This window comes from Dromiciops gliroides, chromosome 1 (assembly GCF_019393635.1).
Source record: "Dromiciops gliroides isolate mDroGli1 chromosome 1, mDroGli1.pri, whole genome shotgun sequence".
In the NCBI taxonomy this organism is placed as follows: domain Eukaryota; kingdom Metazoa; phylum Chordata; class Mammalia; order Microbiotheria; family Microbiotheriidae; genus Dromiciops; species Dromiciops gliroides.
This window is the reverse complement of record NC_057861.1, coordinates 28082735-28110213: the sequence shown is the minus strand read 5'-3', so window position 1 is coordinate 28110213 and position 27479 is coordinate 28082735. Positions and strand designations below refer to the sequence as shown.

The 27479-nt window shown below is 41.8% G+C and overlaps 1 protein-coding gene across 1 annotated transcript; it reads left to right on the top strand.

Annotated features, from left to right (window-relative positions):
• On the top strand, positions 1–27479 carry LOC122744525 (disintegrin and metalloproteinase domain-containing protein 1-like). The gene is made up of 4 exons (XM_043990045.1): positions 1–13; positions 204–320; positions 15461–17783; positions 27323–27479. The coding sequence occupies exons 1-4, from the start codon at positions 1–3 to the stop codon at positions 27477–27479; spliced, it is 2610 nt and encodes an 869-aa protein (XP_043845980.1).

Genomic DNA, 27479 nt, shown 5'->3' with positions numbered 1-27479 from the left:
ATGCTAAATGTTGGTAACACGCACGCAAAGGCAGAAACAATACCTGCAGGGGCCTTATAAGGCACTCTCCTTTCTTCCTCAGTGAGTTTGCTACCTGGCTCACAACTTTTCTCTCCTCCCCAATTCCTGCCTTCATTCTGGGGGCTTCATCATTCATACGGATGCTCCTTCAAACTCCCTAACTACTCCGTTCCTCAACTTAGTCTCCTCCCATGGGCTGCTCCTCTACCCCACCCCTGCCAAAGATGGTCATACCTTCAGTCTTGCCATCACCCACAGATGTAGCACCTTCATCTTCAAGAATTCTGAAAAACCCCCTTGTAGAACCTTTCCTGCCTTCCCTTACAAAACCCAATTCTTTGTCCACACATTGACCTCTGGTCCCTTGATCCCTCAACTGTCTCCCAGCCATTCTTACCTCTTCTCCCCGTCTTGATTCCTTGGTGAACCGACTCTACACTGTCCTCTTCTTGACTCCCTTAAGCTCATCTATCTCCACTTATGCCCAGCCAAGCCTCAGCCTTGGGTCATTCCCACCATTCATTGCCTTCATGTCTACACATGGGCTCCCAAATGAAAGCAGAGGAAATGATACAGTCATTGTGACTGTGTCCACTCCAAATTTGTTACACAAAGTAAACTGGACTCTCGCTGCTGCTCAGCAATCCTACTCCCTCTCCCCTATCCACTTACTCTCCCACTTTCCATAGTAGCTCTTCCAAACCTTATTCCCCCCTCAAACCTCCCTGGGTTCCCCCAACTCCCACTCTCTCAGCAGAGAGAGCCTTGCCTAATATTTTATTTATTTATTTAGTTTTTTTTTAGTAAGGCAATTGGGGTTAAGTGACTTGCCCAGGGTCACTCAGCTAGTAAGTGTTAAGTGTCTGAGGCCGGATTTGAACTCAGGTATTCCTGACTCCAGGGCCGGTGCTCTATCTACTGCGCCACCTAGCTGCCCCCGCTTGCCTAATATTTTACAGAAAAAAAAAAAAATGAGGCCATTTACCATGAGCTCCCTCTTCCCTCTTTCTCATCTGTCACTGATGCCTTCTACCACTTTCTCCTCTTACACTCCTGTCTCACATGAAGAGGTGGCTTTACTCCTTACCAAGGTTGACCCATCTACCTGATTGAAGAGCCCATTCCATCCAACAGAGGGCCCCCTCTGTCATCCCCACTCATTCGCTTATTTCCAATCTCTGCTGGCTCCTTCCCTACTGCCTACAAACATACCCTTGCCTCCCCCATCCTGAAAAAAAAAAAAGCAAACCCTCACTTGATCCTTCCATCCCTGCTAACTACCATCCTCTATTCTCTTCCACCCTTTGTAGCCAAGCTCCTCAAAAAGGCCAGCTACACTCAGTGGCTCCACTATTTCTCCTCTCACTCCCTTCACCTGTTACAGTCCCACTTGTGACCTTATCATTTCACCAAAACTGGTCTCCAGAGATACCAATGAATTTTTTGTTTCTGTTTTTTTTTTTTTTTTGGTGGGGCAATGAGGGTTAAGTGACTTTCCCAGGGTCACACAGCTAGTTAAGTGTCAGGTCCTCCTGAATCCAGGGCCAGTGCTTTATCCACTGCGACACCTAGATGTCCCCACCAATGAAATCTTGTGTGTGTGTGTGTGTGTGTGTGTGTGTGAGGCAGTTGGGGTTAAGTGACCTGCCCAGGGTCACACAGCTAGTAAGTGTTAATGTCTGAGGCTGGATTTGAACTCAGGTCCTCCTGACTCCAGGGCCGGTGCTCTATCCACTGTGCCACATAGCTGCCCCCCACCAATGAAATCTTAGTTGCCAAATTCAATGATCTTAATCCTCATTCTCCTTGAGCTCTCTGCAGACTTTGACACTGTTGATCACCCTCTCCTCCTTGAGATACTCTCACTTCTAGGTTTTTCTGGATACACCTCTCTCCCAATTCTCCTCCTACCTAGCTAATCACTCCTAATCAGTCTCCTTTTTTCTCACACTTTTTTTTTTTGGGTGGGGCAGTGAGGGTTAAGTGACTTGCCCAGGGTCACACAGCTAGTAAGTGTCAAGTGTCTGAGGCTGGATTTGAACTCAGGTCCTCCTGAATCCAAGGCCGGTGCTTTATCCACTGTGCCACCTAGCTGCCCTAATCAGTCTCCTTTGCTGGATCCTTTTCCAGATCACATTCTTGTGGGTGTCCCTCAGTGTTCTCTCCTGAACTCATCTTCTCCCTCTATGCTACTTCACTTGGGTAATCCCATCAGCTCCCATGGATTTAATTACCATCTCCATGCTGATGATTCTCAAATCTACCTTTCCTACCTCAGTCTACTCAGCTGACCTCCAGTCTTATGTCTTCAACCACCTTTCAGACATCCTGAGCTGGATGTCCATAGACAACTTAAATAAACCACATCTGTCCAAAACAGAACTCGTTATCTTTCTCCCTAAATCATCCCCACCCCCTTCTCTATTGCTATAGGGAAACAAGCAAACAAAAACAATGCAATCAAAATTAGAAGGAAATCAGAAATCTCGGAAACGGTTTTTACAGCCAGCGTTTCTGATAAAGGCCTCATATCTAAATCAAATATATGACTATAAGTCATTCCCCAATTAAGAAATGGTCAAAGGATATAAACAAGTGGTTTTCAGATAAAGAAATTAAAGTTATCTGTAGCCACATGAAGAAGTATTTTCAATCACTACTGATTGAGAGAAAGGCAAATCAAAACCACTTCACACCCATCCAATTGGCTAAGATGACAAAAAAAGGAAAACAACAAATGTGGGGAAATTGGAACACTAATGCATTGTTGATGGAATTGTGAACTGATCCAGCCATTCTGGAGAGCAATTTGGAACTATGCCCAAAGGATTAGAAAACTGTGCATACCTCTTGACCCAGCAATATAACTAATGGGTCTGTATCTCAAAGAAATCATAAAGCAGGACACCAGGAAGAAACTGAGAGACAAAGATAAGACGTGAAAATACTGGAAGATAATGAAGTTTTGAACCATGGTCTATGTAGAATCAGGGTCGAGATTGTTCCAAGCTAGTCTGAGAAATCAGGAATAGCTCAGGTTTGTATAAAACTGAACTATTCTACAGTAGTTTATAGTTTATAGCATTATTTTTTTGGGGGGGGAAGGGAAACTGTCGTTGATGCCCTTTGTTTTTTCATCCCATTTGTTTCTGTTGGGGAAATAGGGTGGTAGGGGTTCTTAGGTATTCTTCTATAAAGAATTACAACTCTCACACATAGTCCAATTAGAATAAAATGGTCTTTTATTTGGGTGCTAGAGAAGACTTCCTCTCAAGGGAAGGAGATGGCTTGGAAACGTTCTCCTCCTTTAACAGAAGAAAGGCAAAAGCTTTTATAGAGGATAGATGGGGTGACCACCTGACCAATAAAAAGTTCCTTTTGGGGGTGGGGTGGGGAAAGCTTGACTGAGGGGTGATGGTCCTGACTTGTGGAGTTATCCCTGTCCCCTGGAGACACCCCCAGATAATAGCCACACCTAATGGACTTTCCTGCCATAGAATTTTATTTCAGGCATGTCAATCCTGATATCTTGTTGGCCAGTTTAAACTTTAATAGGCCCTTAATTCCTTGATATGTCCTAAGCCCCTTGCCATTTCCTCAAATGGCTCACTCCCATATAGAACTTTCCCTAGCAATAAAGAAAAATCCCCAGACTCTATGGAAAAGAAGCAAGAGGGTTTGCTTTACTATCCACCCTCTGACCAAGATTCTTTGTTGCAATTAATCTGAATTCAGCTTCCTTTCCTTTTACCTTACTAGATGCATAGATTGTTTCCTGCCTTGCTCACTTTGCTTCAGTTCATGGTTTTCTTTTAAATAATATTTTATTTTTTCCCAAGTAATGCAGAGACAATTTTTAACATTCATTTAAAAAAATATTTGAGTTCCAAATTTTCTCCCTGTCTCCTGTAAAGGGGCTAAAATTCTAGCTAGTCTGTCTAAAATATCTAATGAGTGGTCACCAATAAACTATAAGCTTTAGCAAGAGTTAGACTTTTAAGCATTTATTAAGGAGAATAAGAATTTGGTGAAGAGAGAGAGAAAGAGGCCTAGATTCAGCTATCTCAGGAAGCCCGTATTTCTGCTCCATTCTCCATGAGAGTCCTGACAAAAGAGAGTGAGAGAGACAGTCTTGCCCCTTCTTCCTCCCACAAGCCTCCTGTGAAAACTGGGAACGTCCCATCCACACGCGCACACACAGCTCCAAGCTAATTGGCTGGTAGCTTTTATAGACAGTACCCACAAGCAAACGTCACTTCCTGATGCCAAAGAAAAGTCATGTCTTGCACTCAGATGCCTTTTCCTCATGGCGGAGCTTTCCTACAGTAACTCTCCAGCAGGTGGCGTCATTCCTATCCTTACGCACCCTTCCCTCTCTCTGAAACAGTAAACGGTTTGATATAGGCATTCCATATTAATCATGTTGTGAAAGAAGACACAGACCCAAAGGGAAAAACCCACTAGTTCATATTGTCAAAAATTAAATATAATTTTTATTGCCTGTCTTTTACAAAAAAAAAAATAAACAGATCAGAAAAATACATTTTATAATATCCCCTACAATTTGTTTCCATACCTGTCTTCCTACCAAAAAAACAAAGCAGAGTACATTATGTAAACAGATCAGAGACAGACAGGAAAAACATTGTACCAGTTTATTTGTCCCAGGAAGAAAGAAATATGGTCATGTGGAGACCCCTTCCAAAAGGGGCTCAGACTCCCTCTTTCTGAGGGTATAGAAGGGGTTTTTTTGTTCACTGGTTACAGGGTATTGTCAGTTTCATTAGCATGATACAAATCAACCCCAAAGCAACAGCAGTTTAACAATTTCAGTTATAACAAGTATGGAGGAAATACAGAAGCATCATGATGAGATCACAGGATTCCAAAAAGGAGTTTGGCAAGGATGAGGATGGCCATAAGATAAGGACTTACTATCCTGAGGAAAGAAGTCACCAGGTAGGGACTTTTATCTGCCAGCTATCTGGGTTCAGTTGAAGGACATTTTACTCCTATTAACTCAGGGTTTCATAAAACATACTTTTGGATAATAAGACACCTCCATCAAATCCATGCATTCATATTAACAGTGTTTTTTCTCTATTTCTATTCCTCAAATCTGTCACTTCTTCAATTAGTCACAAGCATTTATGGAGTGCGGTACTGGTGGGACTTGGCTAAACTCTGGGATATATAGTTCAGGAGTAGAGGGCTGGAGATGTGCAGAGTGGGAACTTCCAGGTTAACATTTTGTGCAGCTCCAGAGTGGAAGAAGTTTTCTGTAGTTTTTCCATGGATTTCTTGTTTATTATTGGATCTGGGTTTTGCTGGAGTGTGTCTGTGGCAGCTGAGCAGTCCATGACCCTCTCTATGTCCCAGCTATCTTTTTCTTTTAATTAAAAAAGTTTTTTTAATCTCCCAGCTATCTTGGCAAAAAGCCTAGTTGGTGGTTTTTCAATCTTGATTTATTCTTTCTTGGGGCTGCTAGGTGGCGCCAGAGTGCATAGAGTGTCAGACCTGGAGTCAGGAAGACCTGAGTTCAAATCCAGCCTCAGACACTTTCTAACTGTGTGACCCTGGGCAAGTCACTTCACCTTCTTTCCCTCAGTTTCCTCACCCGTAAAATGAACTGGAGAAAGAAACCACTCTAGTATCTCTGCCAAGAAAACCCTAAATGGGGTCACAAAATGTCAAAAATTATTGAAAAACAACTCAACAACAATAACAAATTGCCCCTTCTTCCATTATTCTTGTTATTCTGATTTCTAGCAAACCAATTCAACCTTAATGAATGTCATTTCATATTTACCAATATTACCTTTGTATGTGGCATACACAGTGCAGGCCATAGTAGGTGCTTGGTTCTCTATCGATATTCCCAAGTTGTTGAGTTTTGTCATCATTTTCTTTTTGGGTGGGGCAATGGGGGTTAAGTGACTTGCTCAGGGTCACACAGCTAGTAAGTGTCAAGTGTTCGAGGCCAGATTTGAACTCAGGTACTCCTGAATCCAGGGCTGGTGTTTTATATCCACTATGCCACCTAGCTGCCCCTTCATCATTTTTTTCTTGTTCTTTTGCTAATTTTATTTCTTCTTTCATTTTCTTGCAATGTATTTATTATCCACATTCATGTGTCTCTGACATATTTCCACTTCCCTTCTAGGGTCATTGTTGGTGTTGCATCACTACCCTTTTTGGGATCCTTCTATTTCCATTTCTTTTGTTTTCTCCTTTCTTGAAAAACTGTTTTGTTAAGAGAGTTTCTTTGTGTGTGTATATGGGTGGGAGTGGCATACAAAGAGGAATTGTTTCTGTTGTTGGTTTTTGAGGAGGCTTAGTTGAAAAGCCTGTCTGCTTTGTGGGCCCCTCTGCCATCTTCTTAGAAGGCTAGTTTTGTTTTGTTTTTTTCTTCATTGCTATAGTGCTGAAACTCAATGATCTATTTGGATAAGCTGAAATTCACATTTCACATTCTCCGTTTTTTATTTCTGGATAACTCCGGGAAGTTTTAAAAGCCATTTTCTTGAAATAGACTGTCTATTCTCTTCCGAGTTCAAGAGGGAAAATGATTATTAAAAGCAATCTTCATTGGTTTTTAAAAAGTTTGCCTTGATTTCTTCCTGTATTCTCCCTCTCCTTCTCTCCCCCAAATTGTTTTGAAGACATAGGATGATAGGATTTATGGCTGGCAAAAACTGTGAAAGACTTCATGTAGTTGAATCTGTTCATTTGACAGATGAGGAATCTGAGGAGAGAAGAGGAAAAATGACTTGCCTAAGGTCACAGCTAGCTATTAAATGATGGAGCTGAAGGTCAAATGTAGACTACCCTGTGACCCTTAGGCCAGTGCTTTTTCCAAGTCACCATGATAACTAATTTACAAATCCTCCAGATCCTTCACTTTTTCCTCTGTTGCTTAGAAACATAAGCTCCTTGAGAAGTGAGATTGTTTTATTCTTCGTATTAATAATCTTAGCCCCTGCCATAGTGCCTGGCACTTAGTAATGCTTGTTGATTGATTGGCCATGTTTTTCCAATTTGATTATCTTCTGAGCTTGCACTTCCATCCAAACTCCCTTATCTTTTATTTATTGAGCCACCAAATTTGTTTTCCACTTGTTCACACTTTATTTGCTGTTTTTTGGTTACAAAAATTATTTCTGGAGTCTCTCCTAAAAAAAAAAAAATTTTTAAGCCACATTCAGACCAAGTCTCCAAGGGTCCATCACACAATCCAGTGCATTACCTAGCTGCAAGCATTTGTTAAGTGTCTCATTTGATCCTCACAACAAACTTGTAAAGTAAGTGCTATCATGATAAGCATTTTACAGTTGAGGAAACTGAGACAGACAGGTACAATGATTTGTCCAGAGTCACATAGTTAGTATACGCCTAAGATCAGATTTGCATTAAGGTCTTCCTGACTCAAGACCCAGTGCTCTATCCACTGGGCCACCTAGCTGCAAAGGGCTTGATAACACCCTCTGAGGAAGACATATATTCTGATACTTGGTAACTTAATTGCAAATATGGGAATCTCTTTTCTCCCTGCTAGTCAGTCTGTCAGTCAGTCTGTCTGTCTTTCTGTCCATCCATCCATCCATCCAGTCATCAAAGCATGATTTAGGAAGAAGGAATGAGAGAGACCAGAGACTTATAGATTACTCTGTAGCTTCACACTTTCATATCATGAATACTTATTTTCAAGAAAAATATTGTTGGGTATTGGACATGCTATATAACAAACAGCATTGCAAAAAATTAAATGTTACATTTTAACAAATAAGAAAAGACTTGTTATTGATGTGGGAGTTATTCCTGTATTAGCTGTCTGTTTATAGTCAATCAACTTACCAGAGTTAAGATCAGAATTAGTGACTAGTAAGAAGAAAGAATAATAATGAGAAAAAGAAATAACAGAAAATTGAAACAAATCAATCCTGAACTATTCAAACACATTGACAATCAAAACTAGGAAATGGACAATGGAAATGACATCAACGCCATTATAATAATTGTATGAAGAAGTTTAGCTAACATAAATGGATTGCCACAAGAAAGACCCCAAAAGAGCCCAGAAAGTGCCTTAATTAGCAAACATCTGACTCTTGGCAAACAGAAAGGGATGGCTGTCATGGGCAACACTAGGTCAAAGTATAAACTCATTTATAAAATCTTACAAAGAAGGATAATGGACAGTTATGAGCAGTATCATCTCATGAAGCAGAGAATCAGTGGAGGGTAAAACCAATTTAAAGAAAGCTTATCAATAAAGGGTAATACCATAAGCAAATTAAGAGAGTATGGAATAGTCTGTCAGATTTATGGATGGGAAGAATTTAGAATCAAAGAAGATATGGAGAGGATTACGAAATGTAAAATAGATAATTATGATTATATAAAATTAAAAAGCTTTTGCATAATTGGCTAATATGACAAAAAAGGAAAATGATAAATGTTGGAGATGTGAGAAAATTGGAACACTAATGCATTGTTGGTAGAGCTGTGAACTGATCGCAACCATTCTGGAAAGCATTTTGGATTCATGCCCAAAAGGCTATAAAACTGTGCATCCCCTTTGACCCAGCAATACCACTACTAGGTCTATATCCCAGAGAGATCCAAAAAAAGGAAAAGGATCCACATGTACAAAAATATTTATAGCTGCTCTTTTTTTTGTTGGCACAGAATTGGAAATTGAGGGGATGCCCATAAATTGGGAAATGGCTAAATAAGTTGCATATGAATGTAATAGAATACTATTGTGCTATAAGAAATGATGAGAAGATGGATTTCAGAAAATCCTGGAAAGACTTAGATGAATTGATACTAAGTGAAATGAACAAAACCAAGAGAACATTGTGCCCAGTATCAACAGCATTGTGTGATGATCAACTGTGATACTCTTTTCAGTAATACAATGATCTAAGACAGTGCCAAAAGACTTATGGTGGAAAATGCTCTCCACATTCAGAAAAAGAAGGCATCTGAATGCAGATTGAAGCACGCTATTTTCACTTTTGTTATTGCTTTTGTTGTTGTTGTTGTTTATTCTTTCTTGCATTTTTTCCTTTTGTTCAGATTCTTCTCTTATAACATGATTAATGTAGAAATGTGTTTAACATGATTGTAATGTATAACCTATATCAGATTGCTTGCTGGCTTTGGGAGTGGGGAAGGAAAGGAGGGTGGGAGAAAAATTTGGAACTCAAAAAATTACATGTAATTGGATATTGGAGGGGATGTGGGAAAACTGGGATGCTAATCCATTGTTGGTGAAGTTATGAACTGATCTAACTATTCTGGAGGGCAATTTGGAACTATGCCCAAAGGGCTGTAAAACAGTGCATACCCTTTGATCCAGCAATACCACTGTGAGGTTTATATCCCAAAACATTCAAAAAGAGAGAAAAAGACCTATCTGTACAAAAATATTTATAGCAGCTCTTTTTGTTGTGGCTAAGAATTGGAAATCAAAAAAATGCCCATCAATTGGGGAATGGCTAAACAAGCTGTGGTATATGATAGTAATGGAATATTATTGTGCTATAAGAATGTTTTCAGAAAAACCTGGAAAGACATGAATTGATGTATAGTGAAGTGAACAGAACCAGGAGAACATTGTACATAGTAACAGCAGCATTGATGAAGAACTGTGAATGATTTAACTATTCTCATCAATACAGTGATCCAAGACAATTCCAAAAGACTAATGATGAAGCATACTATCTGCTTCCAGAGAAAATTGATATTGCTTGAACACAGACTGTTTTTCGCCTTATTTCATTTTTTTCTTTTGAGTCTTCCTATACAAAATGACAAACATGGAAATGTTTTACATAATTGTACATATATAACCTATATCTGACAGTTTGCCACCTTAGGGAGGGGGGAGGGAACGGAGGGAAAGAGGGAGGAGTAAAATTTGAAACTCAAAACTTCAAAAGTGTTCATTTTTAAAAATTAAAAAAAAAAGCTCATCAGGAGATCCAAATAGGCCAAGTCATCCCAAGGACATTTAAGGATAAAAATGGAATAAGAACAACTTAGAAGAAAAATTGAAAAAAATATAAAAATTATTATCACTTTTTCATGAAGATCAGGAGAAATATAAGGTAAAAATTAAAGATCAACTATAAGGGACTCAATAAGGTCAAATTGTTTACTACTTATATGTCAAAATGTTACAATACTCTTACTACTGTTAGTATTTGGGTGTTTTGAAAGAAAGGCTTGGGCTGAACTGTGTATGATGGAGTGACTCTAAAAAATAAAACTGTAGGGAAATTTAAAAAGGAGTAATTATCTCATACAAATGAGACATAAAAGGAAGAATTGATACAGAAGAAGCGAATAGGGGTGGAAGGCTGATAGTTCTTACTCTCATGGGGAATGGGTTAAAGAGAGAACAACATACTCATTTAGAAGGGTAGAAGTCTTCTAAATTTAGAAAGAAATAAGAAGGTGAGGGAATAAGATAAGGGAGGGACTTTTAGAAGGGGATTAGAGGGGGCAGCTAGGTGGTGCAGTGGATAAAGCACCGGCCCTGGATTCAGGAGTACCTGAGTTCAAATCCGGCCTCAGACACTTGACACTTACCAGCTGTGTGACCCTGGGCAAGTCACTTAACCCTCATTGCCCTGCAAAAAAAAAGAAAAGAAATGAAATGACAAGCTGGATGATTTCAGAAAGACTTGTATGAACTGATGTATAATGAAGTGAATGGAACCAAGAGAACACAGAGACAGCAATATTGTTTGATGAAGAACTGTGAATGACTTAGCTATTCTCAACAATACAATGATCTAAGATAATCTCAAAGGACTATTGATGAAACATGCTATCCACCTCCAAAGAAAGAACTGTAACGACTGGAATGACGCCACCTGCTGGAGACTTACTGTAGAAGAGTTCTGCCCATGAAGCGAAGGTCTTTGAGGGCAAGACCAGGAGTCTTTTCTTTGGCGTCAGAAAGTGACGTTGGGTAGTGGGAGGAGGAAAAAGCGCGAGACTCAGCGCCAGTCTCTTCTTTCCTCCTCCCACTACCCAACATCACTTCCTGACGCCAAAGAAAAGACTCCTGGTCTTGCCCTCAAAGACCTTCGCTTCATGGGCAGAACTCTTCTACAGTAAGTCTCCAGCAGGTGGCGTCATTCCAGTCGTTACAGTACTGATATTGATGGAACACAGGCTGAAGCATACTATTTTTCACTTTCTTCCATTTTTTTCTTTTATTCAATTTTTCTTGTACAAAATGACTAATATGGTAATGTTTTACGTAATCACACATGTATAATATGCTTACAGCCTCAGGGAGGAGGAAGAGGAAGGAAGGATAAAAATTAGAACCCAGAACTATAAATAAAATTGTTCATTACTTAAAAAATAAATATTTAAAAATGCATGAGAATAGGGGCGGCTAGGTGGTGCAGCGGATAAAGCACCGGCCCTGGATTCAGGAGTACCTGAGTTCAAATCTGGCCTCAGACACTTAACACTTATTAGCTGTGTGACCCTGGGCAAGTCACTTAACCCCAATTGCCTCACTAAAAAAAAAAAAATGCATGAGAATATACCTGCCAAAACAGACACAGGAACTATAGGAACATAAACATAAAACATTTTTTATACAAATAAAGTCAAATATGCATAATTGAAGTAATCTTTATTGTTCATGGGTAGGTAAAGTCAATATAATTTTAAAATGACAATTTCACCTAACTAATGTATAATTTAAAATTCTAAATGTGGATTCTAATCTGTCCCCCCCCCCTCCATTTTGGGGGGAAACTGGCTAAAATCACTGATAAATGAGTTTAGGTTTTTAAGGGTTTATTAAAAGATATAAGATAATAAAGAAAGAGAAAGATCAAGAACAGATTTCTTATAGCATAGAAATCCTAGCCTTCCTAAACCTCCCACTTCTGAAGTCCTCTGCCACCATGCCAATGTCTGGCACCAAAAGAGGAAGAACTCTCTTACCAGCGTCCACTTCCTCCTTCATGTTCCCCTCCCAGAAATGGGAGGTTCTTCAAGCTGATTGGCTAACGTCATTCAAATTCATTGGTTTACTGGACCCGAAGGTGGTCTCTATGTAAAGTTCAAAGTTTTTAGCTTCTGAGAACATACCCTCTTAAGTACCCTCTTAAGTACCAGCCAGATGTGCTTACAATCTAGTTAACTGGAAGTAAACCAGTCAGTAGTCAGTCGCTCTCCCCCAATTAAATCAGTTTAGATCAATTTCCAGGGGGCCCCTGAGTATCTGCTAAATCTCCTCATATACCACATTCCATTATCTTGACACACTAATTTGTTTATTCAATGCCATCCCAATTAAATTATTTAAAAGTTATTTTACCAAGTTGGAAAAAATAATAAAATTCATTTGGAATAACAAAAGGTCAAGAATTTCAAAGAAACTAAGGGGGGAAAAAATGTAAAGATTCAGCAATACCAGACCTTAAACTATATTATAAGTCAAGAGCATTGTTGAAGTGTAAAATGGATAATTTTTATTATTTTAAATTAAAATTTTCTTGTATAAATAAAACCAATATAGCCAAGAATAGAAGGAAAGCAGAAAATTCAGGGGAAAAAACCACTTTCATAGACAATCTCTCAGATAGGAAATGATGGCCTGGTTGATTTAGAATTCTTAAATTAAAGGAGATCCCTATTTTCCCTAGTTCCATACTATCACAGCTTGCAAATCCTAGTTGTTCTTCGTTTGTCTCAATCCTACTCTCTTCCTTAATTACATTTTAGTGGGGGTGGGGTTGGGGCTGAAAACAGGAGACATTAACCAGAAAATCATGGAATCTTTTAGAGCTGGATAGCACCTTAAAGACTCCTTCAACCCCCTCCTTTTACACCAAACTAAGGCCTGGAGACTGAACAATGTCACACAGCTAGTGGCAGAGTTGTGACAAAATTCTGGGACTACTGACTCCTATGTTCAGTTCAGTCTAATTGTACTCCAATACAGAAATTCCCTACCCTGGTGTGTATGGAATATACTCTCCATTCACTTATTATTTTTTGTTCTCTCTATAAATCTTGTACTTGTTAATGCATAACAGTTTTATTCAGCAATCTTATAGACTTTTTTTTTTTTGGTGGGGCAGTGAGGGTTAGGTGACTTGCCCAGGGTCACACAGCTAGTGAGTGTCAAGTGTCTGAGGCTGGATTTGAACTCAGGTCCTCCTGAATCCAGGGTTGGTGCTTTATCCATTATGCCACCTAGCTACTCTATACCTCTAGAACTTTGATGGTAGTTGTAGGAAGGTATGCATGTGAATTCAGTGAGCAAATCCAAAGAGAGAAAAGTGTATGTGTGTATGTATATATGGGAGGGAGAGGGTGGACACTGAGAGGCCACCTGTTAATAAATATATAAATGGGGGGGCGGAGCCAAGATGGCAGAGGAAAGACATTAAGCTCACAGGGCTCCTGATACAATAACCCCAAAAATAGCAATAAAAGAACCCTTGGGGCAGAAAAACACACAAAAATACGGGCTGAGAGTTTTCTCCAGCTGTAGATAGATTTCAGGGGGCCGTGCTGGGCCATGAGTAAAGCCTAACCCCGCAAGAGGAATTTGCCCCAGTGCCTCTGAATCAGCAGCACCGGCGTCTTCTGGAGCCGAGCACGCAGTCGGACTGAACGGCTGGCCTAGGGGGTTAAGTGCAGGGGTACCAGTGGATTGGGGGGAAGGATTCGACTGTCCCACCTCAGCGGGCAACCAGGAAGAAATCCTGAGCAGTGGGAAACCCAGGTGGGGGAGGGGAGCAGGGGAGCAGTCTCATCAGAAGCTGAGAACCACACCACAGAAAGCTTTTCTGGTTGGTTTCTTAGTAAATAGGCCTGAGGTTATCTCCGGACCTGAGAACAGGCCAGGTGAGATTAAAGCCTGCCCCTCCTCAACCCGAAACACCTGGGACCCTCTGAAGCTGAGAACAGGAGTGGAGCAGAGAAGCAGCCCCCCCACCCCAGTGGAGAGTTTAAAATCAAATGAAAGCGAGGCCAGGCAGGCTGAGAAGAAGCCCAACCATCCCCCAGGCCATGCTGTAGCTTGAACAGTGTGTCCTGGAAGCAGCGCCACACTTAAAGAAGGAGTAAAAAGACAAGAAATAGTAAGCCAGGATGAGCAGGCAGAAAAAGCAGAAGACCATCGAAAACTTCTTTGGGGGTAAGGTAGACCACAATACGACCTCAGAAGAAGAAGATAATAACAGGGTCAAAGCTCCAACATCCAAAGCTTCCAAGAAAAATATGAACTGGTCTCAGGCCATGGAAGCTCTCAAAAGGGACTTTGAAGAGAAAGTAGGAGAAATAGAAAGAAGATGTAGAGAAAAGGAGGAAAGAATGGAAAGGGAAATGAGAACAATGAAGGAGAGTCATGAGAAAAAAGTCAACAGTTTGAAAAGCCAAATGGAAAAGGAGATTAAAAAACTGTCTGATGAAAATAACCGCCTAAGAATTAGGATTGAACAAATGGAAGCTAGTGACTTTATGAGAAACCAAGACACAGTAAAGCAAATCCAATTGAATGAAAAAATAGAGGGCAGTGAGAAATATCTCCTTGGAAAAACAGCTGACCTAGAAAATAAATCTAGGAGAGATAATTTGAAAATCATTGGACTACCTGAAAACCATGACCAAAACAAAAGCTTAGACACCATCCTCCAAGAGATTGTGAGGGAAAATTGTCCTGGTATTCTAGAAGCAGAAGCTAAAATAGAAGTCGAAAGGAAAGGAAGTCAGGGGATTTCAATCCTGCCCCTGCTACTTACAACCTGTGTAGCCTTGGATGATTCAATTAATTTCATTCAACAAACACTGATTGAAGTAACTATTATGTGCCAGGTGCTAGGATTCAAAGATAAAACCAATATATTGTCTCTTTGGAGAGACCACTTTCTCCTTGGGATTCCTGATCATCACTGACAAGTGGTGCCTGGAGTCAAGCCCAGGGCCCCCTCAGGTCTCTGGCTCCCAACTATAGAATTTTTAGATTCAGATACTCAGCAGATGAAAGGATGCCTGCTGCTGTGGGAGTGGGGTGTCCACTGTGGGCTGACAGAAGAATGAAAGATGATTTTTCTTTCTTCCCTGAGCCCTGTCTTGGGCAAGGGGATTGGTAGCCTGTGGCCCCATTGTGAGAACAAAAAAGCTCATGCAGGCTACCCTAAGGAGAGGGAGGTCACAGAAACAGGTACTGTCTGAGGGATAAAAGTGAGGTTCATGGAGGAAATGAGGGAGCCCAGTGGGTCACTGGAGAACCTTGGGGTTCTCTGGGGCTGAGAATCAATGCTCTCTAGAGCACGAGGAGAACAGACCATATTATTGAGACAACTAGCCTGGAGGGCTCTAAGGGGCAGAGACCCAACATCATCAGCACCTGCACTTGGGGTATAATCGTGGCTGTCGCTCTGGTTAGGTGCCCTCATCCCTCTCCTGGAGAACCTATTGGTTATGGATGTTCCCAAGGCTTCCAAGATGGAAGGCTTAGGTCTGGGTTTGGGAAGTTTGCTGTTGGCAGGGATGCTTTTCATAGGCATGTCCTGTGCCCTGGGATCACTAGATTACTCTTATGAAATAGTCATCCCTAGGAAGTTAACATTCAAGGACAGGGAAGACCCAGAAAGAAAAGTATCCTACCTGCTATACATGAGAGGCAGGAGACTTGTGATTCACCTGAAGCTGAAGAGAGGGTTGTTTGTCAAGAACTTCCCTGTCTACACTTACACCAAGGACACCTTAGACCTGAATGTCCTTTTGATCCAGGACGACTGCTATTATGATGGATACATAGAAGGTGAGTGGCAGTCCCTGGTGTCCGTCAGCATCTGTTCAGGGCTCCAGGGCATCATCAGTATAGAGAAATCAGTCTATGTCATTGAGCCCATAGAAACCCTACAAGGGTTTGAGCATCTCTTATATCCCATGGATGGGCTGCTCCAAAGCTCCTGCAGAGTGACCTCAGAAGAAGGCCAACGATTCAGAAGCAGCATGCAGGAACAGAGAACAGAAGAGAAAGAGACACTTGACAGGGAGGCCTTGAACTACATCTGGTCCCACCCCAAGTACGTGGAGATGTTTGTCGTGGTGGACAATAGGCGATTCCACATGTGGAATGGCAACGTGACCAAGACGGTGCAGATGGTGATGGACGCCCTTGCCCACGTCAACACCTACAGCCAGGCCATCCGCGTCAAGGTGGTCCTCATCGGCTTGGAGATCTGGACAGAGAGGGACCAGGTGAGGATCCCTGAGGACTTGCGGGAAGTCCTGCACAATTTCAACCACTGGAGAGAACGGGAGCTGCTCAGCCGGGCCAAGCACGATGTTGCCCATCTCATAGTGGGACACCATCCAGGAGAGTACCTGGGGGAAGCCTTTCTGAACGGGGCGTGCGTGTCTGGGCTTGCAGCAGGAGTCGAATCTTTCTATCATGAAGACCCCCCTCTCTTTGCCGTGCTCATGGTGCATGAGCTGGGCCATAACCTGGGCATGAAGCACGACCACGTGGCCTGCATCTGCCCTGACCAGCCCTCCTGCATCATGCTCGGAACTGTCAGCCTTGAGAGTCGTTTCAGCAACTGCAGCTTGGAGGCTTTCTATGAATTCCTGCGACACCAGCAAGGCTCCTGCCTCTATGACAAGCCCGCGGCCGCGGGCGTGGCGAGGGGGCCCTTCTGCGGGGACCACGTGGTGGACAGAGGGGAGGAGTGCGACTGTGGCAGCGTCGGGGACTGCATGAAGGACCGCTGCTGCTTGCCCTCCTGCCGGCTGAGGCGGGGCTCTGCCTGTGCCTCTGGGCCCTGCTGCAGCAAGTGCAAGTTTCTGAAGGCAGCCACGCCCTGCCGTCCCAGCGTGGACGAGTGTGACCTCCCCGAGTACTGTAATGGCAGCTCCCCGTGGTGCCAGCCCGACACCTACAAGCAGGATGGCAGCCCGTGCAGGGGCGGTGGTTACTGCTACCAGGGGCGGTGCAGGAGCCTGGAGAGCCAGTGCGTGCAGGTGTTTGGGGAGGGCTCCCGGGCTGCCCGGCAAAGCTGTTACCACCACTTGAACACGCAGGGGGACAGGTTTGGCAACTGTGGCAGTGGCCAGGAAGGGTTACGCAAGGCCTTTGTCAAGTGTGCGCCCGAGCATGTCATGTGTGGGAGGCTGCTGTGTGAAGGCATTGCCAGGTTGCCCCTGATGAGGAACCACCACACGCTCATCCAGATCCCCCTGGAGGACACGTGGTGCTGGGGGGTGGACCTCTTTGAGGACGTGGACCTTCCTGATGGAGGGGCCGTCAAGGCAGGCACCTTGTGTGGCCCCCAGAAGATCTGTCTCAACCGCACGTGCTCTGATGTGCAGGTGCTGCAATATGATTGTGAACCAGAGACCCGGTGTCATGGCCGAGGGGTCTGCAACAACCTCAAGCATTGTCACTGCGATGATGGCTATGCCCCTCCCACGTGTGCTTCGGAGGGCTTTGGGGGCAGTGTGGACAGTGGCCCCCCTCCAGCCGTCAGTACTTCCCTGGAGGTCAGAGCCCCTTCCAACGACATCCGAGCATTTTCTTTTGAGAGCAGAGTCCCTTTTCTTGAGGAGGCTGCCGTACCTGCTCAAAAAGACCCCCTTCTAACTCCTTTAGAGCCCCCCACTACTGAAGAGCCCTCCACTCCAGACTCCACCCCTCTCCCTTCCTCACCCATCACCTGTCCTCCCATGGATCTGAAGTCTGAAGAAGAAAACACAACAGACAAGTACTTGGTTTGGGTTTTGATTTCCATCTTCTTCCTGACTGTCCTGTTGGCTTTCCTTCCCGTATCCTTGTTCTATAAGATAAAGTCTAGGTCTTAGCAAAAGAATCCTTGCATGGCTTAGAGAAAGAGGAAGAGGAAGACACGAGATAAGACATCATATGAACACATCATAAGCTCCAACCACCACATGCTTTGGCAGCAAACCCTGCCCTCCATTACCTGAATAGGGCATAGGAAAAAGCCATGGCGGGGAAATGAAAATGCATCCTGGGGGTTTCCAACTATATGTTAATCTGGACTTGGATGAGTCTAAATGAATGAATAAATAAAATATTGTCCATACCTGATATATCTCCTTAGGCTTCCTAGAATTGGGAGCATTGTGGAAGGGTCAAGATTTAGGCACAGGGGAGCCAAATTGTCCTTTAAGAATAGGGATAAGTGGGCAGCTAGGTGGCACAGTGGGTAAAGCACTGGTCCTGGAGTCAGGAGGACCTGAGTTCAAATCTGGCCTCGGACACTTGACACTTACTAGCTGTGTGACCCTGGGCAAGTCACTTAACCCCAATTGCCTGTGCACATGCGCGCGCGCGCACACACACACACACACACACACACACAATAGAGATAAGTATTGCAGGCCAGTCCATGACCAGAGGGGCCAATATTGAACTTCTATCTTTCCTCACTGTAGTTACTCTGAACACATGACTAAATTTTTTGGATCCATTATCAATAAGTAAGAGTAGGCAGCTAGGTTGCTCAGTGGATGGAGACATGGATTTGGGGTCAGGAAGACCTGTGTGACCCTGAGCATGCTGCTTAGCTTCTCTGTGCCTCAATTCCCTCATGTGTAAAATGAAAACAACCATGGCACCTACCTCACAGGGCTGTCCAAAGGATTGAATGAGATCCCTGGTGTAAAGAGCTTTGCAAACTTTAAAGTGCAATATCCATGTTAGCTCTCGTTATTAACTCAAGTCCTGTAGGTTTCCATTTAGATGCATTTCCTGGCTTTGTGTAATCTTCTCATTGGATGGCATTCCATCTATCTCAGAATCTAAGTCACTGATAAAAATATTAAGTTGACCCCCATTGATTTGATTCAGGTTATTATTATGGGCCTTGGGTACCTCGGAAATTTTCTGGGGGAACTCAGGGAACCTTCTCCTTGAGAAGCTAAAACAATGGATAGATACAGACACACCTAAAGAATCATCTCCCTCACCCCTTGGGAAGATAATCCCGTTAGGCTTAGCTGCTGCCTGGGTGGCACCAAGGGGACAGAGATAACACTAGAAGTCCTTTCATTCAAGCCTTCACTCAAGCTTTCCTTACCCCCAAAGGGAACTTTCCATTGTCATGTGGTGATCACCACCACCCTCACCCGACTTCTCTGAGCCCACCCCCAATAAGGGCTCAGGTGATCACTCCATCTATGATCTATAAAAGCTATGGCCTTTTTCCTGTTCAGGGAGATAGGTATCCCAGAGAACCACATCTCTGGAACTATCTCCCCTTGAGAGAAGTTTGACTTCTCTCTTGATTTCCTTTCTCTAGTGCCTAAATAAAACATTATTTTATTCTAATTGGATTTTTGTGTGAGAGGGTGTAATTTTTTTTTGGGGGGGGGCATGGCAATGAGAGTGAAGTGACTTGCCCAGGGTCATACAGCTAGTAAGTATCTGAGGTTGGACTTGAACCCAGATCTTCCTGACTCCAGGCCTGGCACACTATCCACTGCACCACTGAGCTGCCATGTAAGTCTTAGCTGTTATTATTTGTTACAAGGGAATATTCAGTATCAGTCAGCATTTCCCAATATGGAAAATGAACTGGAACAGGAAACGGTAAACCACTGCAGCATCTTTGCCAAGAAAACCCCAAATGGGGTCATAAAGAGTCAGACAGGACTGAAAAACAACTAAACAACAACAAAAACTTAGTATCTACCAACGGTGCTGAGTGCTGGGTATACAAATACAAAAGGAAGGGGCAGCTAGGTGGTGCAGTAGATAAAGCACAGGCCCTGGATTCAGGAGTACCTGGGTGCAAATCCGGCCTCAGACACTTGACACTTACTAGCTGTGTGACCCTGGGCAAGTCACTTAACCCCCATGGTCCTACAAAAAAAAAAGTACAAAAGGAAGATAGTTCTTGTCCTCAAGGAGCTTATATTCTAAAAGGGAGAAGCAGCACTTAACAGGGGTAGCTAGGATGGGGTATTTTTGTTTGACAAGTCACAGGTATAGTGTTGAGCCATAGAGGACTTAATTGACATGGCCTTCCCAGCTTGCATGGAGGTGTTGTTTTTATTTGGGTTCCAGAGTGGCTGGTAGGTAAGGGCAAAAGAAGAAGATCCATTTATGAGGTGGCAAAGCTGATGATAAGGAAATGGCAAGACTGGAATGCAATATGAAGCATCCTTGAGGCTGGATAGATATAGGGGGCCAGGGAATATATTAATCAACAGCAAAGACACCACAGGCCCAATAATAAAATAAAATCAAAAGAATGAAAAAGTAGAAAAATATCTCATCAGAAAAACAACAGATCTGTAGAACAGATCAAGGAGAGACAATACTAAAGATAATTGCATTACCTGAATGAAAGTTACAATTTTTAAAAAAAGAATCTTGATACAATATTACAGGAAATTATTAAGGAAAGGAAATTGCCCTAAAGTTCTAGAACAAGAAGGTAAAGTGGACATAGAAAAAATCCACTGGTTATCACTTGAAAGAGGAAAACTTACAGGAATATCATAGCCAAGTTTCAAAGCTCTCAGGTTAAGGAGAAAATATTGCAAGCAACAAGAAAAAACAATTTGCAGAGCTACAATCAGAATTACACAAGACCCATCAGCTTCTACACTGAAGGACCATAGGTCTTGGAATACTATATTTTATAGAGCAAAAGAGCTGAGGTTATGACCAAGAGTAACTTATTCAATTATAATTATAATCCTGAATGAGGAAAAAAGGACATTTAACAAATTGAAAGACTTTCAGGAAATTGTGACAAAAATTGCAGAACTTAATGGAAAATTCAACATATAAGATCCAGGAGAAATATAAGGTAAACACTAATGACCAATTACAAGGGACTCAATAAGATCGAATTGTTTACTTATATGCAAAAATGTTACCAATATTCTTATGATTGTCATCATTATTTGGGTAGTTTGAAAGAAAAACTTGGGCTGAGCTGAGTATGATGGGGTAATTCTAAAAAAACTGTAGGGAGAGATAAAAAGGAGCAATTATCTCATATAAATGAGGTGTGAAAGTAAGAATTGGTACAGAAAAAGCAAGTCGGGGTGGAGGGCTGATAGTGTTGGAATCTTACTCATGGGAAATAGGATAAAGAGTGAACAACATATATGTCTAAATGGGTACAAAAGTCTTTTAAATTTAGAAAGAAATTAAGAGGGTGAAGAGGAAGGGACTTTTAGAAGAATATATAGATTAAGTATTAGGAGGGGGAAGAGATAAGGGAAAAACTCTTAGAGGGATGGGTAAATTAAGAAATAGAAGAGCAAAGTAGTAGGTAGAAGTAAATTATATGAGTGAGAAGGGATAGGGTAAATAGGGTGAGAAGGATAGTGAGGAAAAAATAGAATGGAGGGAAATATACAACAAATAATTATAACTTTGAATCTAAATGGAATGAATTTACCCATAAAATGGAAACAACAGAATGGATTAAAATTTTGAATTTAATAATATGTTGCTTTCGGGAAATAACAAAAATGAGAGATACACACAGTTCAAATAATAGGCTGGAGTAGAATTGTTTTCTTTTTAAAATTTAATATTTTATTTTTCCCAATTACATGTAAAAAGAATTTTTAACATTCTTTATTCAAATTTTGAGTTTCAAATTCTCTCTCTCCCCCACTGAGAAGGCAAATAATTTGATATAGGTTATACATGTGTAGTCATGAAGACACATATTTTCATATAAGTCATGCTGTGAAAGAAAAGACAGACCAAAAAAACCAAGAAAAATAAAGAAAAAATTTAAAAAGTATCTGATTTGCATTCATGTTCTACAAGTTCTTTCTTTGGAGATGGACGGCACCTTTCATCATAAGTCCTTAAGAATTGTCTTCGATTAATATATTGCTGAAAATAACTAAATTATTCACAATAGGTCATCATACATTATTGTTGTTACTGTGTACAGTGTTCTCTTGGTTTTGCTCATTTCATTTGCATCAGTTCACATAAGTCTTTCCAGGTTTTTCTGAGAGCATTCTGCTTGTCATTTCTTATAGGACAATAGTATTCCATCACAATCATATACAGCAACTTGTTCAGTTATTCACCAATTGATGGACATCTTTTCAACTTCCAATTCTTTGCCACCACTAAAAGAACTGTTATAAATATTTTTTAACATATAGGTCCTTTTTCTTTTTGTTTTTATCTCTTTGGCATATAGACCTAGTAGTGGCATTGCTTGGTCAAAGGGTCTTCATGGTTTTATAGCCCTTTGGGCATAGTTCCAAATTGCTCTCCAGAATGGCTGAATCAGCATACAACTTCACCAACAATGCATTAGTGTTTTAATTTTCCCACATCCCCTCCAACATTTGTCATTTTCCTTTCCTATCATATTAGCCAGTCAGATAAGTATGTGGTGGTAGCTCAGAGTTGTTTTAATTTGCATTTCTCTAATCAATAGTGATTTAGAGCATTTTTTCATATGATTATAGATAGCTTTGATTATTTTATCTGAAAATTACCTGTTCATATCCTTTGATCATTTATCAATTGAAGAATGGCTCTTATTTCTATAAATTTGACTCAGTTTTCTATATATTTGAGAAATAAGGTCTTTATCAGAGAAACTTGCTGTAAATTTTTTTTCACAGTAATGATAACCAACTATGTATGTCCCTCTATCCTATTTTCCCCATTTATCCTACTCTCTCTTCTTTCACCCTGTCCATTCTCAAAAGTATTTTGCTTTTGACTTTTACCTCCCTTAATCTTCCCTCCTTTCTATCAGCCCCTCCTCTTATGCCCTCCCCCTCCTACTTTCATACTTGGCAAGATAGAATTCTAACCCAAAGGAGTGTGTATATTATTCCCTCTTTGAGACAATGCTGAGGAGAGTAAGGTTCAAACACTCTTATCCCCCCCCCCACCTTCTGCCATCTTTGCCTCCATTGTAAAATCTCTTTCAGGCCTCTTTTGTGTCAGATAATTTACCCCATTCTAGCTCTCCCTTTCCACTTCTCCCAGTGCATTCTTCTTTCTCACCTTTCAATTTTTTTTTAGATAATCATCCCATCATATTTAACTCATACCTGTACCCTCTGACTATATATACTCTTTCTAACTGCCCAAATAATGAGAAAGTTTTTAGGAGTTACAAGTATCATTTTCCCATGTAGCTTAAACTTGTAAATTCCTTTATAATTTCTCTTTATATTTACCTTTTTCTGCTTCGCTTGAATCTTGTTTTTAAAAGTCAGATTTTCTATTCAGCTCTGGTCTTTTCATCAGAAATGCTTAAAAGTTCTCCATTTGGGGCAGCTAGGTGGCGCAGTGGATAGAGCACCGGCCCTGGAGTCAGGAGTACCTGAGTTCAAATCTGACCTCAGACACTTAACGCTTACTAGCTGTGTGACCCTGGGCAGGTCACTTAATCCCAACTGCCTCACTAAAAAAAAAAAAAAAAAAGGTTCTCCATTACATTGAATATCCATTTTCCCCCATGAAAGATTATACTCATTTTTTCCGGGTACATGATTCTTAGTTGTAATCCTAGCTCTGTTGGCCTCTGGAATATCATATTCCAAGCCCTCTGTTCCTTTAATGTAGAAACTACAAAAACTTGTATTATCTGTACTGTGGCTCCATGATAGTTGAATTGTTTCTTTCTGGTTGTGTGCAATATTTTCTCCTTGACTTGGGAGCTCTGGAATTTGGCTATAATATTCCTGGGAGTTTTCACTTTGGGATCTCTTTCAGGATGTAATTGGTGGATTCTTTTGATTTATATTTTACCCTCTGGTTTTAGAATATTAGGGCAGTTTTCCTTGATAATTTCTTGAAAAATGGTATCTAAGCCCTTTTGTTTTTGATCATGGCTTTCAGGTAATCCAATAATTCTTAAATTATCTCTTCTGGGTCTGTTTTCCAGATTGGTTGTTTTTCCAATTACATATTTCACATTTTCTTCTATTTTTTTTTAATTTTGCATGGCAATGGGGGTTAAGTGACTTGCCCAGGGTCACATAGCTAGTGTCTGAGGCTGGGTTTGAACTCAGGTCCTCCTGAATCCAAGGCTGGTGCCTTATCCACTGTGCCACCTAGCTGCCCCCTTCTTCTATTTTTTCATTCTTTTTATTTTGTTTCTCGATGTCTCATAAAGTCATTAGCTTCCACTTGCCCAATTCTAATTTTTAAGGAATTATTTTTTCAGTGAAGTTTTGTACCTCCTTTTCCATTTGGCTAATTCTACTTTTTAAGGAGTTCTTTTCTTTAAAGAATTTTTATTCCTCTTTTCCCATTTGGCTAGTTCTGCTTTTCAAGGCATTCTTCTCCTCATTAGAATATTGTACCTCTTTTACCATTTGGCATATTGTGTTGTTTAAAGTGTTATTTTCTTCAGTATTTTTTTGTGAGTCCTTTACCAAGTTGTTGACATTTTTTTCATGATTTTCTTCCATCACTCTCATTTTTCTTCCCAATTTTTCCTCTACCTTTCTTACTTGATTTTTTTTTTTTTTGGTGAGGCAATTGGGGTTAAGTGACTTGCCCAGGGTCACACAGCTAGTAAGTTCTTACTCGATTTTTAAAATCCTTTTTGAGCTCTTCTATGGCCAAGGGACAATTCATATTTTCTTTGAGGCTTTGGATGTAGGAGTTTTGACTTTTTTGTCCTCTGAGTTTGTGTTTTGATCTTCCCTGTCACCATAGTAACTTTCTATACTCAGAATCTTTTTCTGCTGGTTTTTTTTTAATTTTGCAGTCTATTTCTTGATTTTTAACTCTATGATAAAGAGGGACTGTACTTCCACAGTGGAGGGGGAAACATCCCAAGCTTCAGTTTTTTTCATGCATGTTTTCAGAGGTAATTCTGGGGACCTGTAAGTTTTTGGTTCTTCCAAGGTGGTATTATGTTGTCCACTGGTTGGTGAGTGACCACCAGGACTCTTTTCCACCCTGGAACTGGACCCCGGGTCCCAGCTCCTCTGTGGCAACAAGTCCTGGTGTGTTAGTGCTCCTGTTTGCCTTGTGACTAAGACCTTGATGTGAGTATGGGCAATGCAAAAGAATCTTGTATTATCCTTCTGACCAGTTGTCTGACCCTTTTACAGTCTGTGGGCTGAGAACTCCAGAAACTGCAACCATCACCACTGATATAGTCACCCCGAAGGCGTGTTCCTGGTTTGCTGGGACCTCATCTGAGTTGTCATGGCCTGTGCTGGACTGCCCTCCACTCTCACCCTGGTCCGACAGACCTTTTGCTGAACTTCTAAGTTGTCTTGGGCGGGAAAATTGTTTCACTGAATTCTTTTGTGGGTTGTGCCACTCTAAGGTCAACTGTATGATGGGGGAGCCAAGAAAACTAGTTAGAATTCAGGGTTCATTAAGAGGGTTGAGCTTCCAGGAATAAGAATTTGGTCCTTTGCCTTCATCAGACCTCATCTGGAATGTTGGGTTCAGGTCTCAGTCCTTCCATTTGGGAGGGTCATTGACAATCTAGAAAATAACTCTCCAGATCATCCAAGGGTGACCAGCATGGTTAAGGGCTTTAAGACCATGTTATAGAAGAATCATTTAATAGATACAAGATGTTTTTCCTCAAGAAGCAAAGACTCAGGAGGAACATGACAGCTGCCTGGAAGTATTTGAACGGTTGCCACATGTAGGAGGAAGGAAGGAAATAAGCATTTATATAGCACCCATTATATGCCAGGAATTGTGCTAACCACTTTACAAATAGTATCTCTTTTAACCCTCACAAAAACCCTTGGAGGTAGTTGTTGTTAACTATTCCCATTTCATAGATGAGGAAACTGAGGCAAACAGAGGTTTAAGTGACTTGCCCTTGGGGCAGCTAGGTGGCAGCTAGGGCACCGGCCCTGGAGTCAGGAGGACCTGAGTTCAAATCTGGCCTCAGACACTTAACACTTACTAGCTGTGTGACCCTGGGCAAGTCACTTAACCCCAATTGCCTCACAAAAAAAAAATATTAAAGTGACTTGCCCAGGGTCCCACAGCCAGTAAACATATAAGGCTGAATTTGAATTCAGATCTTCCTGACCCCAAGTCCAATGAGAACTGAGCCACCTCCAGATGGGAGAAGGATTTTTTTTTTAAGTGAGGCAATTGGGGTTAAGTGACTTGCCCAGGGTCACACAGCTAGTAAGTGTTAAGTGTCTGAGGCCAGATTTGAACTCAGGTACTCCTGACTCCAGGGCCGGTGCTCTATCCACTGAGCCACCTAGCTGCCCCGGGAGAAGGATTTTTGACTTGTTCTTTTTGTCCCTGGAGAGCAGACTGAGGAGCAGCCTGTTTCAGCTTGGTGTCAGGAAGCTTCCTAATAATTAGAGCTGTCCACTAAAGCAATGGGCTACCTGGCAGCAAAGGATGGATGCCTACAGAGATTCCTTTTCTGGTCACCCCAGCAGCCCTTGCAGAACATGATCTGTTTGTCTGAGAGGGTGTCAGCACTGTCAAAACCAAACAAGGCACTGGTGGTAAGGCGAGTACAACAAGGATTAGTGACCCCATATCGTTTAGTCACATCCAACTCTTTGTGACCCCATTTTGGGTTTCCTTGGCAAAGACACTAGAGTCATTTGCCATTTCCTTCTCTAGCTCATTTTACAGAAGGAGAAACTGAGGCAAACAGGGTGAAGTGACTTGTCCAGGGTCACCCAGCTAGAAAGCATCTGAGGCTGGATTTGACCACCTGTCTTCCTATCTTTGGGTCTAGCACTCTATCCACTGTGCCACCTAGCTGCCCCAAATGACCCCTTATTACAGAGAGGTTATGGAACTTGCAGCTAGGGGAGTGCTGTGGTGCACAGAGTAATGGTCCTGGACTTAAGAAGACCAGAGTTCAAATTTAATTAAGATCCTTCCTGGCGGTGTGACTCTGGGCAAGTCACTTAGCCTCTGTCTGTCTTAATTTCCTCAACTGTAAACATGGATCATCACAGTACCTACCTCCCAAGATTGTTGTGAGGATCAAATGAGATCATGCTTGTTAATGCTCAGCAGAGCATACAGTAGGCACAACATACATGCTGGTTCCCTTGTCCAAGAACATGTGGGGAGGGTGTCTTTGAATACAGGAACTTCCTGACCTCAAGTCCATCACTCACTCCACTGCAAGCCTTAGGACGGCTGCCCTCCCAGCTACCCTAAATCATGCATTAGTAGAAGCAGCCTCATTCTTTGGGTGCCAAATCATCTGTTTTCCTGGTCACCCAGAGAGAGCACTTACAGTTTCTTGGACCTTGTTGTGCCCTGTTTGAGGCTATTCTGTTTTCATCTGGGGTCTCATAACAGCCACCTCAATTGTCAGTGTCCTGTGGCCGTCAAAGAGGATGTGAAGTGCCCGTGTCCTCTGAATGAAGGGGCACATCAGGGTACCAGGGGCAGGCTCAGCCCATTGAAGAGGAAGTGTGGGTGCCCAGGAGACACGCTGAAGTCACCATCAGATTAG

Excerpts from the sequence above, each read along its gene's own strand:
- LOC122744525 (XM_043990045.1), top strand. Across the intron at positions 321-15,460 it reads GAATTCTGAAAAACCCCCTT|GTGCCCTCATCCCTCTCCTG; the intron begins GTAGAACCTTTC and ends CGCTCTGGTTAG. Across the intron at positions 17,784-27,322 it reads GAAGAAAACACAACAGACAA|CCACCTCAATTGTCAGTGTC; the intron begins GTACTTGGTTTG and ends GTCTCATAACAG.